Source organism: Ptychodera flava, chromosome 11 (assembly GCF_041260155.1).
Source record: "Ptychodera flava strain L36383 chromosome 11, AS_Pfla_20210202, whole genome shotgun sequence".
NCBI classification, from domain to species: Eukaryota; Metazoa; Hemichordata; class Enteropneusta; family Ptychoderidae; genus Ptychodera; species Ptychodera flava.
The window spans coordinates 2,141,681-2,156,850 of record NC_091938.1 but is presented as its reverse complement, the minus strand read 5'-3'; the positions used below and the strand labels follow the sequence as shown (position 1 = coordinate 2,156,850).

The following is a 15,170-nucleotide window of genomic DNA, read 5'->3' as shown; positions in this document are numbered from 1 at the left end:
GGCTCGAACCCACAACGCGTGGCTACCCAATCACCTAGCTGCAGAGGCCACAGACAAAACCGCTCGGCTAAATCCCCGATCTCAAAAAGATAGGTGGATATTCACTTTTTAGACAATTATGGAAAAGTTTAAGAATACTTGGCCAGCTAAACTGCTTTAGAAATGTTGAACGGAGTCATGATAACTTGAGTACTAGTCCTCAAATGTATGCAGGACCCAGGCAAATACGTTCCACATTTTCTCTTTATGATGTAAATAATATGTTTTTAAGGTAGAGCTGCATGTTGCCAACACAGATTTTTTCAAAGCAATATTTCTCATCAAAGATGACAAGGAAACAAACCCCCTCATACTATATATTTTCAAAAAGCAGAGACTCTTAAGTTGAGTGTGGTAGCAGTAGTTTACTCAAAGGATGAAGTGGATGTATATTTTGGGTAAAAAACCTCAATTTTGATATTAATGATAAAAACTAATTTAAGTCAAAAAATTGATGCTATTTTCTGAAATGTAATATTTCACTTGACAGAAGAGTATATGTAGAAAAAAAACGACTATTTTATTTAGCATTATATATCCTCATTCTAAAATGGCAAGGGTTGAAAGACTGACACTTAAAAAAATTGATTAAAATCATGATAAGCAAAATTAAAATGCCTCTTATTCAAAATGTAAGAACTTTATTGCAAAACAAAATACATGTTTTGTTGTATAGCATTTAAAGAACATAATGTGAAAATTTCAGAAAATTTGACCAGAGAGAGAGGCCAGAGTTGAGTTAAATTCTTTGGAAATTTTGAAATTGGGAGGAAAAAGAGGCCAGGAAATCGGGGTTTTAGCATACATTTGCACAAATTAACACTTCTTTATTACGCAACTTTCTACAGCTTGACAAGCTACAAGGTGAACCCAACCAATATTTTAATCTTAGGTTAACAAATTAATTAAAGTTGAATAAATATTTGTAAAAAAGTGATATTTGAGCAAAATATGCTGTGTTGGGTGCAGCGCTCCCTTAAAGGATTTTAGAGAAAACACTCACAAACCTTTTAAAATCTTATTCGTGAGAGTAAAGGTGTCTATATAATGCACAATCGAGGCAGATGGACATTCCACATTGATGAAGAATTATTTACATAAATTTAAATACCGAAACAATGCTGATTAATATAATTTGCATAATATTAATACTAATCTGCCTCGTATCTTGCACTAATAGAGAAGGTGTCATTCTGAAAATGTCAGATTCAGTAACCCCAGTAATAGCATTACTCATGTTACTGGCAGTATAAACACACAGGCAGTTACATTTGAATATATAACTTGCAACACACCTTCTATACAATGTAATTTGTACTTAATGCAAGTATTCGGAAATATTGTTAAAAGTAAGAGCAACTGCATCTATACACTATGGTGCAGTATGGGTTGGAACATTTCATCACACAAGAGCACAAGCAGAAAACTGTTGAACAAAAGATACTGTTGCAACCAACCCGGGTATTAGACCACAATTTTCTTAAATTGAAATGGTCAGACAGAAGGGTATTTTAACTTGAACAACTGTCTATCGTTTCACAGATATAAAAATGTAATACTGAGTCTATTTTAATGGCAATTTTTACCTTTCTAAAAAGACGAGTATTCAGAGAGAGTGGTGGACACACATAAGTGTTTACTCCTCACGGCCGCCGGCAAAGGCGGGGAATGCTTTATTTCATGTATGTGGAATTGTACTATAAAACATCAGTTATTGACCATATTTGTGAACAAACAAACAAGAAACTTGTAAAGTATCAATTATTGACTACACTTGTAAACAAACAAAAAACAAACAAACAAACAAGGTGGGGCATAGCGTGAGCCGCACGACAGAAGCCCAGGCCGCCGGCACGGCCCAGACCTCAAGAGCTACAATTATTGCTTAAAGGGAAGTGGTCGTCGGAACTGCGCATGTGCAACTTTCTTGTTTCCAAACAATGTATTTCATGCACTATATATAGATGCATCATGTCAAAATCGCTGCAACATTTAAATTTTACAATGTACATTAAGACAAACATGTTTTAACTTTCATCAATTGCCAACGTAGCTTGGATACAGTGTTTATATCGGTCGTAGGGGTCCCTAGCGACCTTTGAGCGCCCTTCCGACGACCACCGCCCTTTAACTGATGCTGGCTGTTCTGATGCTTTGGAAACAATCATAGACAAATTCAGGATAGTTTGAGCCTAGAATTGCAAAATTTAAATGAATGGTTGATTGACAATGGATTATCTTTGCACCTTGGTAAGACTGAGTCGATTCTTTTTGGGTCAAACCACAAATTAAGAAGCTGTTCAAAAAACTAAACATCAGCTGTAATAATACTAGCATTGTTGCCAAAGACGTAGTTAGCTATCTGGGGGCTGATTTAGATCAAAGACTGAAGGGTGACAACATGGCAAGATGCGTCATTCAGAAAGCCATTTCTACGCTCAAATTCCGTTACCGTATTTGCTTGATTTTGACACCAGGAAACTTGTAACCAACGCTTTAATTATATTACGACTACGCATGTGCGTATTGGTATTCTGGGCTCAGTGCAACTGTGCAACGACTAAATGTCGCTTACAAACAACACAAAACAAAATTATCAGATTTGGTTTTGATCTGCATCCCCGTGCGCACATTGATGTCATTCATTTTGATAAATTAGGCTGGCTTCCAGTTGAACAAAGCGTTGCACATTTAAACTAAACTTTACGCATAAGGTAATTCATGGTCAAGGACCGGCTTATTTGTCTTCCACTGTAATCACAAGACAAAATGTTTATACCTATAACACTCGACGTGGAAATTTGTCTGTTTTTTTTTTTATACATTTGGAGCTAAAGTCTCTCAAAATGGGTTTCGTTATTCAGCATCACAACTCTGGAATAATTTACCATGTAACATCAGGAATCTTTCTAAAATTGTGCCTTCAAACGAAAAGTAAATAACTATTTACATCGTGTTCTTGTCGCAAGATCCAACAATGAGTTCCGTTAGCTTTGTCATGTGTTTTCGTATTCTTTCTTGGGTTATTTTGTTCTCTGTTAGGCCGCATTGTCAATTATGTGTGTGTTTTGTCATAGACCCTCGAGAAAAACTCGAGGGTCTATGGTTTTGTTCACTGTCATTCGAAGTCGTGTACTATTTTGGACCGCAGTGGAACTAAGACTTAGGAGTTTTCTGCGTTATCCAAGCACAACTTCCACAAGTAGCTTTTGATCGTGAGATTTTATAATTTCTATTGTTAATCTGTGTTAGTATTATTTCATACTTTTTTTTTACTTTTTGTGCAAAATAAATAAATAAAATATAATAAAATAAATATATAGGTGTGTAGGGTTATAGTTTCAAAAGACTTCACTAGATAAACGTCACGGTCACTTTTTTCACGTCGGAGAGATTATCAAACTCACAGTCACGAAAGCCCTTTTGTTGTAGCTACACTGGGCCTTTCGCCGTGTACCTGTAACCACAAACGACGGTGATAAAACTCAACTCACGTAGGCCCCCTAATACACTTGTATTAGCTGATTTTACTCTACATAACATGACAAAACCAAAGCTGTTCTGAAAATCTATCTCCGGGTTTGATGTATTTATTTATTTATTTGTTTATTTATTTATTCTGAAATCATGCGGGATACGGGATCAAGTCCCATTGACGGGTTCTCTATTTGCATCTAGAAAGCACGAGTGCCCGCAAAAATAACGATAATGATGACGTCATAGCTCTTTACATACTGAAACCGCTGCTGAACCTGTACACTCAGCGATCAGACGATAGCTGGCTGTTCCAACATATTGCTCCACTCCCGAGTTTTTATGCAAACATACAACATAATAATGTCGGGGTATTGGCAGAGCAAGGCGATAATTAGTCATTGTTACCGAGATTTCAATGAAGAATTGATGATCAGTTTAACCCATAACACACAATTTTCGCTTAGATAGGAGACACTTTACAAATCAAGTTCCCGAAGTATAATATCATAGTTGACACAAGAGGGAGTAAAACATCGACGCCATTTTGAATGCAAGGGATTCCCCTCAGCACTGCGTTTCTAGCAAGATCCGGAAGTAGGTAGATCGACGTGTCCCTAAAACATTATTAGTCACATCTTACGTACACGGTAACAGAAAGTAAGAAATCGTTCGATTTTATTTCATTACAGATTGAACTCTCTAAAGCATTGCGCCAGGAGATACCACGTAACCTCTGAAGTCTTAGTGAACGTGAAGGGAGAGAACACGATACGAACAAAACAATATGGATTCATTATTTGGCGGGCGAAATATTAAAATGTCCACCCTGACGGACTTTTCTCAACTGTAAGTACAATAACGTAAAGAATAATGAGTTTGATAATGATTTATGTCCATCTGAATATGTACATATCGGTGCATATCCCTTGATTTTTTTCCAAATACCGTACCCTTTCACATCGGAGCTTCGCTCGAAACTAACAACATGGCGATTACCTGCAAAATTAGGGTAGAGACGCTGACTTTTATAACCGATCATGAGGGTGACCTGTTCTATTTTTACAACAAAATATGCCAGTGTCGGGGTAACAGGCTAGAACAACGAATTGAACAGCACATGACATGAGTATACAGTAAAATTATTGTGTGTGAACTCCCCTGTGTACCCCATCAGCCTAGCTACAGAGTTGCCATGTCTATGCATGGTCGCGTCAGAGAACAACATTCCTTCTGGTTCTACCATGGAGTGACGTGCCTCGATGTGAAGGCTGAAGATATATCAAATTTTCGTTTGAGTGTATGTGTGTATCACTGTGTTATTGTTCCTGTTAATGGGATAGTGTTAAATACAAAATTGTAGTACTTTGGTAGTCTCGCTTGTACATGGTAAGTGTATCCGGGAGGTGTATGTGGCATATTTTTACAGAAAAAGTGGGTCGTCATGAGGCAAGCTTTTATAGTACATAATCATTGTTTCTTCTGTTGCCGTGGAGGTTTGAGGTGTGCACTCAACTATTAGTTATTAAAAGAAACCACGCTTCTTCCTTTACTTTATTACATGCCTAAAACTACTGTAATTATATGAAATGGCTGTATGATAACGGATGTATGTTACTAATACAAATGCTGAAGTGTCATAATATTAAAGTATTGGTTGTTATCTTCATATGAACTGCATGTAAATATTTAAAAGACCTGCATCTCAGAGTGCACATACCCCTCTTTTAATTCAACTTTATACGTCAAATAGTACCCTATTTACTGACCTCTGTCACTTACATCATTACTCTGTATGTAACATTCCAAAATGCTAGCAATGATTGACTTAGCATTTTGGCAAGTTTGCATCGGTGACACCATCATGACCTTTATACATGGATTAATAAGTGTCAGGTACAGATGACATCTTAAATGCAGTTCAGATGTGTATAAGGCATTCTAATGTGAGCTGTATCTATTCTCATCCACAAATGCCTCAATGCAGGACTACATTTTAAATGTTTACACACTGCTGCACAAATTTCATGGCTTAATTTCAGTTAAATTGAACCCATCTATTAAGCATGAAATATCCACCAAGACAATGGATGTGATGTTAGTACAGAATTTATAAGGTCACACACAGACATACATACATATATATATATATATATATATATATATATATATATATATATATATATATATATATATATATATATATATATATATATATATATATTATTGTAAAAATTGCTTTAAAGTAATTTTATAGATTTTAGTAGACATCAAGTCTTATATGACAAGACATTTATGCATGGCTGCACTTAATAACATATTTGTACTGACTACTAAGGCCAGGCAATATTGATGAATAGAGGCAATTAGTGTTGGCAAATCATCTCCCTATTGTATCCAAAGATACTGGAAACACAAATTGCTGATCGTAAATGCATGATATATTCTGACCTGATGTTGTTGACAAGTGCAGGAAGTCAAGTTAGTGTGTAGTGGTCACAGAGCCCTGGTAATTTTCTCATTACTGTAATGTACACCCTGCATCAGACTGCAATGCAGCATTAGTTTTTGCAGTTGTTTTCCGAAAAGCAGCTCAGAAAAAAAGATAATTGCAGTATCAACCCTTTGGAATGATTAGTGTAAACTATGCAATATTACACACTAGCATGATGCATGTAGAAACTATATTTATTGTACATTACATGGCTCATGGTATGTAGAGCTCATTTGTACAGCACATTACGGCTCTGTAAAGGGAGGCGATCGTCAGAACTGCGCATGTGTGACTTTCTTGTTTACTAACAATGTATTTCATGCATGATATTTAGATACATTACTTCAACATAGCTGCAACATTTAAATTTTATGATATTCATTGTTAACAAACATGTTTAAACTTCACCAATCACCAACGTACCCTAGATACAGTATGTAAATCAGTCGTAGAGGTCCCTGGCAACCTTTGAGCAGAGTTCCGACTACTGCCTCCCTTTAAGCTGGGAATATCGTCTCTATGTATTTGTTGTAGATATAATAATGTCAGTGATGTTACTTTGTAGACATATCTCCTGGTGAACTCATAGCACAACTTGTTACATAAAGGCTACTTCACACCCAGGACTAATTCAGTACTGTGTCAACTTCTGGACTTATTGATACACCAAAGTTTTCTCAAGAGTAATAATAGCCTGAAATATACAGCAATCAGGCACAGGGGATTGACCTCACAGAGAAGCTGAAAGTAATGAAATATGAAGAGTACATGGGTAGATTTTAAGTGCATGTCATCTTTATCTTTAAGCAGTATAATGGTGAAAGTTTTCCCAGTGACATTTTTATATGTCATACTTGATGAAATCAGCCTGAAACTACTGCAGGCATTGCCATCTCAATATCGATAATGATCAGTTAATGTCATGTTAAAAACTGGACAAAAATAGTAAAGATAAAGTGTCACTAACATGTCAGGTTGTAAACATGATTTAAATATTCCTTATCATGTGTATTCAGAGATTGGGGAATATTGGTTTTGTGTAAACACTAACTTTATGCCATGATTTCATTTTCTAGAAAGGGGGTCTCTGTATGGTACTCAATCACTGTTCAGATTTTGTTCTGAAATTCAAACAATCAGTCATCAGAATTTTGCACATCCAAATGTTCATTTGAGGAAGACGAGTTTGATGTCAAATAAGCCATGTTCCCTCACAACAGACGTGCAAATACTAACAAACACATGTACATTTATGTCAGTGTCGATTGACATCTGTCAGGTTTGGCTAACTCTGTTTAAATTATGCACTGTTGTAAGTGCCATTAAGTTTTATCTAGCAAATGAAGCTTTCAGAAAACGACACACTCAGCTGAACAAATTGTACAGAATTTAATACCGTCTTTGATAAGGTCGCCTGTCAAATACATGACAGGACTCTAAAGCCTGGTCTAGCTGATATCATTATTGATCAGGTTTCATTGGACATGTAGTTTGGACAAACACTGAAATATCAATCTGTTGTGTAGATCATCTGCAGTTTACTTTGCATGTTTTATTACAGCCTCTTTTATTAGTTTCAGTAGAAAGCCCCATTCAGTGCTTTGTTCTCTCAGCACATTCATATTGCTCCTTTTAATAATGAACAAAATGTATTACCATGAAAATTTCTGTAGAAAATGAAGTGATATTGAACTCATTTTCCTTTCAATGGAGTGAATTGGGAGATATCGTCAGTGTTATGGTTTCTAATCACAGTATGATTCCATGTATCAGACAGGGGACTATAAAAATTGGTTGAAATTGTCATGAATACATTAACTATATTCTGAGATTGCAATGGCTGTTGGTATTTCTGATACGCAACTCTGGTGAGAGATAGAATAGTATCTACCGGTACTGTGAATCTTATCATTATTAGTAATACCCAAAGTAAGTGGTGAGTCAAGTTTTTTTAATACTCTGATAAATATTATCAAATTGATATCAAGAACTGTCATTGAGTGACAAAGACATGAAGGAAGTAATGTCATATTATACTTATTTGTAGCTATTATATGTTCCAATTCTTGTTGCCCAAAAAAAGGTCACTGCTAAAATGAGGTACTATCTTCTGGCTGTTTCCATGTGAATTTTTACATGGTGTACGTACTGTGCTGGGATACTCACCCCAGTTCTGAGTCACAACCATCACTCTCGGTAACATGAAAAGCTCTTGTGAAATTTTTTTTTTTCAAATTGTCTTGATTTAGCTGTTGTAGAGAAAGGTTGTTTGGTTGAAAGCGACATATAACAGAAATTCAGACATCGAACCATACAACTGAGATCCACAAATAAATGTATCCAGACCATAAACACATTATCTTGTACATGTACCTTGTAAGCAGGAACAATATGCCCCTGTCAAAAATGACCTCAGCATTTCTTCAGAAAGTACAAGTTAGAATATTTAATATTATCAGCATTTGGGTAAAGTCCCAGCAACTTGAAGCATTTACAACAAATTACTAATATCTCTCTGATTTGTTTACAAACACTCACAGAGCACTTCACATAATACTAAACTGTCGAGAGTTCACTTCAAAAAGATAAATTGTTTCCAGTTTTCAACATCTCATCAAAAGGAGTGATAAATTTTTATAGGCCATTATTAATCTAAGAGCTTTATATGACACTCTCACCTCAATTATTAAACTCTGCCCTGTTGAATTTTTCATAAGCAATGACGCGCTTGTCAAAGTTTGCACAATCTCACTTGACATGAAACAAATTATTGTTTCTTGTTCTTTATATTAATAAAAATATCAAACTTGTTATCATTGACAAATTAAAAATACCAATAATTACATCCTGTGTGGAGGAAGTAGTATCTTACATTCTGTTGATGCAAGCCAATGTATATGGATAATTATATCATACCAGTATATTGATGGCGCAAATACAGCGATCTGATTGGTCGAGACAAGAAAAGAACCAGGGTATATTGGCGATATACCACGGCTGGCATACGCGCGAGCTCTCAGGTTGAGCAAAAATCCGCTTTGATGTTCCACGCCTGAATTTCAATACACTGTTATGATATAATAGCAATAAATCACACCCAGCGACGGTATACCACTCGATTTTGACCATTTCACTTCATATATGCACAAGCGATAGCATATATGAAGTGAACTGGTCAAAATCTTGTGGTGTACCATCGCTGGGTGTGCTTTATTGCTTAAATATACTGTAGTGTAAGATGCAGGTGCTAATATTGGCTTGAGTTTGCACACACCTCAAAATTGGAAGGTTTAAGCTTTTGCTCAGACTTTCTTTAAGGAAACTCAGCCATTGTGTTTCAAAATCAGAATGAAAATTGGAGATCACTGTGCAAATGTTGTTACTATGGAAACGAATTACCTGAAATTTATCATTGTTTGACTGGAACTACAAGTCCTTGTACCAGAGACACAGCTGAACTTGGTGCCCTATACCACATTGAGATCATGACTTAAGGTTCCAAGACAAGAAATTGACCTTTTTAATCTAACGATTCTCTAGTGGTTAATAAGCTCAAAAACACCTTAAATTGTACATATTCTGAAAGCCTAGATATACAGGAACATTTTGGTAACAACAGTGTCACTATTGTTTACATAACGATCACGTGACTGGTAATTTGCATAACCTTTCAAAAATCGGTTTTCCCTATATTTTGTCTTAATTCTTCAAATACCTTACTCAAACTACCTGGAATGCAAGCTGTCACAACACTTTTTCAAAATGTGTCTCAGCTTTTTATATCTTGCTTAGTTTTTTAGGATTACAATTTTGAAGAAATCAACTTTGATTATATTCACTGCTGTGGAAGTTTTTCTGACACGAAAATTGTTTAAGAAGGTTTAAAAAAATTCTGAGACACGCTTTGGAAGATCCTTAGGATAGCTTGCATTCATACAAATTTCAGCCACATATCTCAAAGCATTGAAACAAAACATTGGGAAAACCGATTTTTGAAAGCTTATGCAAATTACCTGTCACGTGATAGTTATGTAAACAATGGTGATACTATGGTAACCAAAATGTTCCCCTATATCTAGGCTTTCCGAAAATATATAATTTACGGGGGTTCTGAGCTTATTTACCACTAGAGAATTGTTAGCTTAGAAAGGTCAATTTCTTGTCTTGGAACCTTAATTGTTTAGCATTTTTTACTGACAAGAAATAAAAGTTTTACTACTACTGTTTGCTGTTTATCAACTTTCATGAATGCTATAATGCTTACATGTATTTGTTGATTTAACACATGCAAAGATGATTTCCATGAAGCAATTTCTAAAGAAAATTGTGAACACATCAGTATTTTAACGTATATCTGATCAAAATATCCAAAAGTCTAATTTCTGAACTTATTTTGTCTCAAGCAGTACCCAATGAATTGTTTGTTCCACTTCTTAGTAAAGATGAAGCATGATGAAGCTAGGTAGTCTCAGTTACCCAGAATGCAATTGTGGGCTCTCATTATGCTGCCCCAATTTTTTGCAAATCCCATTCAGAAATCTCTGAGCAAAGATGGCGTGATATGAGCAAGACATCCTGGCAGTATTAGATCCGTTATGTAATTATTATATTATATGATTGAAGACAAAGTCACGGAACCATATCCTGTTATGTAATTATTATATTATATGATTGAAGACAAAGTCATAGAACCATGACTTTTTTGTCTTGTATCAGTTGCATTGTACCTGTCCATATAATTCATCAAAGCGATAAGTCATAGTTCCCCCCACCTATTACTAAGAAATGACTTTGGAAGCTACTTCTACACAACCTCGAAGCTATATTTCTAGCTAGATGTGAGCCCCCCCAAGTGCAGTCTGAGTAACCGAGACTAAGAGCTAGGGAGTCAGCTTACCACATGTAACAATGCATTGTGGGTAAAACTTACTCAACGCCAACTTGTGTCTTGTGTCAGCGCATTATCTATTAACTATCATGAAATTCATATTTTATTCCAAATTTCATCTTTACCAGGGTTAATAAATGCACATCTATGTGTAATTCAGTTTTTCAGTTACTTTTACTCATATGTTTTCCATTATATTACCATGCCCTGCCTGTCGCATTTTGATTGGTCGAGCTGAACCACGTGACTGACCACAAATACACAGTAATGGTCTGTTTACGTGCCCGTGAATATGAATAATAAGATTAACAACTCAAAGTATCGTAACTTTACAGCTCAAACGTAAATCATAATCAATCACAAAATAAAATGGAGCACTTGTGGGCCAAGTTGAGATACTTTTTTCTGAAAATATCTCCGGATTTGCCAATATTTTACAGCGCGCGTGACAGTGCGTCGCGTATTGCTCAGTTCTGGGGCCCAGTTGTCGTTCGCTCCGAAAATTTTCGCAAATTTTGACGGTTTTCTCCGGTTCGTTGATAATATAATGGAAATAACAGACTCCGCTCTGACCATTAACGTTTATTTATGGGCGCGGGCTCGAGGAAAGCCAAATTAACGGGCTCGGCAAGCCTCGCCCGTTAATTTTTGGCTTTCCTCTCGCCCTTGCCCACAAATAAACGTTAATGGTCAGCGCGTCGCCCGTTATTTCTATATTATCCACCTTAATAAGTTTCATCCATTGAATTTGTATCAAGTGATTTCATCACTATCTCCATAACCAAAATTAGTTGATGTGAGAATTAACATCCCAATAAAATGGCGAAATAATTTCTGTCCTTGAGTTAAAATCTTCTTGTGTTTCTCAGCCGATATAAAATAATTATTTCCAACAATTTAGATGAACAAAATTTGAATGAATGCAAAGGGCCGGCGTCATTCAATTATGTTCTTTGTTTGGTGTAGTTTGCTGCGTATCCATGTTTTCACTTTAATTGAATTTTTTTTATATGATGTTTTATCAAAGTCTATTGCACGAAATAAGTACCACTGGAATTTTTATCTATTTAAACATATTGTGTTATGATTTGGAATTGAAAGCTGAGTATGATATCTAAGAAAATATCATAGAGCTAATTATAAAAGCCAATGTGCTCAGTTAAAAATATAAATGAGAAATGTTGGAAGAAAGAAAGGAAGAAATGTTAGCAAAGCATAACACAATCATCACACAGCTGTGGTAAAATTAGTATATGCATGTACATCAGTTATGTAATCTAACTTTTTAGTTTTAACACATAGGAAAATAACCCATCAAATATATTGGAATATTGAATAAATTGGATCAAAATAGAAATTTAGACTGTTGTTGTAACACCACTTGTCTTATGTTTACTTTGTGCTTTTACATCATATTTTAAATGGTCAATCTGTCAATAATGATTTACTGGGTCACATTGACAACAAACAGGAAATTATAATAACTACAGATCAAATCAATAATGGAAGTTGAGAATAATTAGACTAAGTTGCAAGTAAATTATTGTTTTGTTGTCTTCAAAGGGAAAGAGTCACTACTTTGTTCTGTGTCAGTGTTTCACTTGAAATTGCTCATGTTGTTGATTGAAAAAAATATTTGTGGCTTGGCAACGGATGGCTGATTTAGGGTTGTCATGTGATATTGCGATAACAGTTTCTCTGATGTATACCAGAGCTTTAATACTTCATTTCAAAATAACCTACATATGCCAGAGTCTTATGTGACATCACATCACATCATCATGACATCACAGTCTTTGAAAATTTGTCGTGAGAAATTAAAATTATCAGTTGGATGCATGACAGGTCATGGAAATTTATCATTCCTTTGGTAATCTTATTTCGGAGGGGTCAGTTATGGGTGTGGTGAAGAAGTGTCGTATATTGGACAGACGGTGTAGTGAAGTTCATTGTGTTTGCAGTCTGAATGAAAATATGAATTAAATAGGTTTTGTCTGTTTCATGGCAAGTACTGTATTCAAAGTTTTGTAAGTTCACATCATAATTATCATACTTTTCATGGACAAAATGTTTTTAGCACATGAACTTTGTTTGGCACACAGGTGATCAAAATCCATACTTCTATCTTTCACATATCTTTGAGGCATATCAGTGATAAGTTTTCATAGATGGAAATCATCATCATTGTTAAAAGCCAGAGATGTCAATCACCATGATGTACGGTATGTGTGTACACTGGTTTCCATTTATGTCAGGAAGATTTACAACAAAAAAGGAACCCTATATGTCTGTCTGGCTAACATTGTCTAATGGGTATCTTATAGATTGGTGTGTTCATATATCATAGAACACATAGTACCTGTCAGTTAACTGTGCTGTATATACAGTACGTGATAGGATGTTACTTTTAAGGAACAGGCTCCTCAGAATTTGGTGTTGTCATGACCACCACTCAGTATTTTTAGCAGTATAAGGACCACCACTCGGTGTTTGTGATAGTATCAGGACAACTACTTTATTTGTGGTGGTATCAGGACCACCACTTAGTGTTTGTGGTAGTATCAGGACCACCACATAGTGTTTGTGGTGGTATCAGGACCACCACTTAGTGTTTGTGGTGGTATCAGGACCACCACTTAGTGTTTGTGGTAGTATCAAGACCACCACATAGTGTTTGTGGTGGTATCAGGACAACTACTGTATTTGTGGTGGTATCAGGACCACCACTTAGTGTTTGTGGTAGTATCAAGACCACCACTTAGTGTTTGTGGTAGTATCAAGACCACCACATTGTGTTTGTGGTGGCATCAGGACCATCACTTAGTGTTTGTGGTAGTATCAGGACCACCACTGTATTTGTGGTGGTATCAGGACCACCACTCAGTGTTTGTGGCAGTATCAAGACCATCACTCAGTGTTTGTGGTCGTATCAGGACCATTCAGTGTTTGTGGTGAAATCAGGACCACCACTTAGCGTTTGTGGTGGTATCAGGACTACCACTTGGTGTTTGTGGTACTATCAAGATCACTACTTAGTGTTTGTGGTAGTATCAGGATCACCACTTAGAGTTTGTGGTGGTATCAGGACTACCACTTAGTGTTTGTGGTAGTATCAAGACCACCACTCAGTGTTTGTGGTGGTATCAGGACCACCATGGTATTTGTGGTGGTATAAGGACTACCACTTAGTGTTTGTGGTGGTATCAGGACCACCACTCTGTTTGTGGTGGTATCAGGACCACCACTTAGTTTTGTGGTGGTGTCAGGACCACCACTTATATGATCCATACGTCCCTTGGAAAGTCCTAGAAATTTTGAAGCCTCCATAAAAATCCTTGAATAGGTCCAAGAAAGTGAAATTTAGTCCATAAAGTTCTGGAATATTGATGATCTACCCTCAAATTTTAAAAAATGACAAGTCTATCAATTGTGACGTCATTGTGACAAATGATATTTAAAAATGATATATTGAAAAATGCGAAGTTAAAAATGGTATTTTGGACCTCAAAAAGTCCTTGAAAATTGCAGAAAAAATCCCTGAAAGTCGTGGAATTGTAAGTGACTTTGAGTGTGTGAATCCTGCACTCCGTATTTTGAAGTATCAGGACCAGTGATGGACACAGGATATTAACTCAAAAATGTAGAATTTTCTGTAATGGAACTCAATGTAAACATAACATCTTGTTGTCAAAGTCTGACAGGTATTGTACAGTACCAGTATTTGCACATCGGGAAAGTTGACCCAAATACAAGTGTGCATTAATAGCTGGCTAATGGAAAGTGTGATATGCGGTGAAAGACATCATGCCAACTACAAAGACTTGGAACAAAATACTTGACTGTAGGAATTGTTGGATTTCTGAAGGTTATCTCAAGAAATAAATTCCTCTGATGTGAAATGACAAAATATATCTTGTGATATGTATGAGTGATGTGCATGGATAGCTGTTCTGATAGCCTTTTAAAGTTCAGCAGTGTCTTGCTGCAGATTTGTTTAATGACTTACAATTTTGAAGCGATAAGTTTTTGTGCAAGTCATCCCAAATGAAGAAAATGACACAAAACAGTTCTTTCACTGATAAAAAAAAGAAATTATAGGAACATTATCCTCAGTGGAAAATGTTTTTGGCATTTACTTTATCATGTTAGTCATGATTGAAGGTTGATTGTAAGAGCTTAGGATAAGACTTTTCTCTTTGGATATTGTGCAAATATTTCAGCAATTTGTTCCAAAGACACGGCAGTCTGAGTCAATTCATATCAATATAACCTTTC

At 35.9% G+C, this 15,170-nt stretch overlaps 2 protein-coding genes across 4 annotated transcripts in view; one reads left to right on the top strand and one right to left on the bottom strand.

The window, feature by feature from the left end:
- The window catches only part of LOC139143248 (A-type potassium channel modulatory protein DPP6-like), a 390,979-nt gene that overhangs the window by 326,675 nt on the left and 49,134 nt on the right, over nt 1-15,170 (bottom strand). The window lies entirely within an intron of this gene.
- Nucleotides 3,871-15,170, top strand: part of LOC139143254 (probable Bax inhibitor 1) — a 69,930-nt gene continuing 58,630 nt past the window's right edge. Inside the window, exons 1-2 of the mRNA XM_070713439.1 lie at nt 3,871-4,110; nt 4,206-4,362. Of these exons, the coding sequence (XP_070569540.1) occupies nt 4,301-4,362 (62 nt within the window). The 5' untranslated portion in view covers nt 3,871-4,110; nt 4,206-4,300. The remainder of the gene's footprint in view (nt 4,111-4,205; nt 4,363-15,170) is intronic.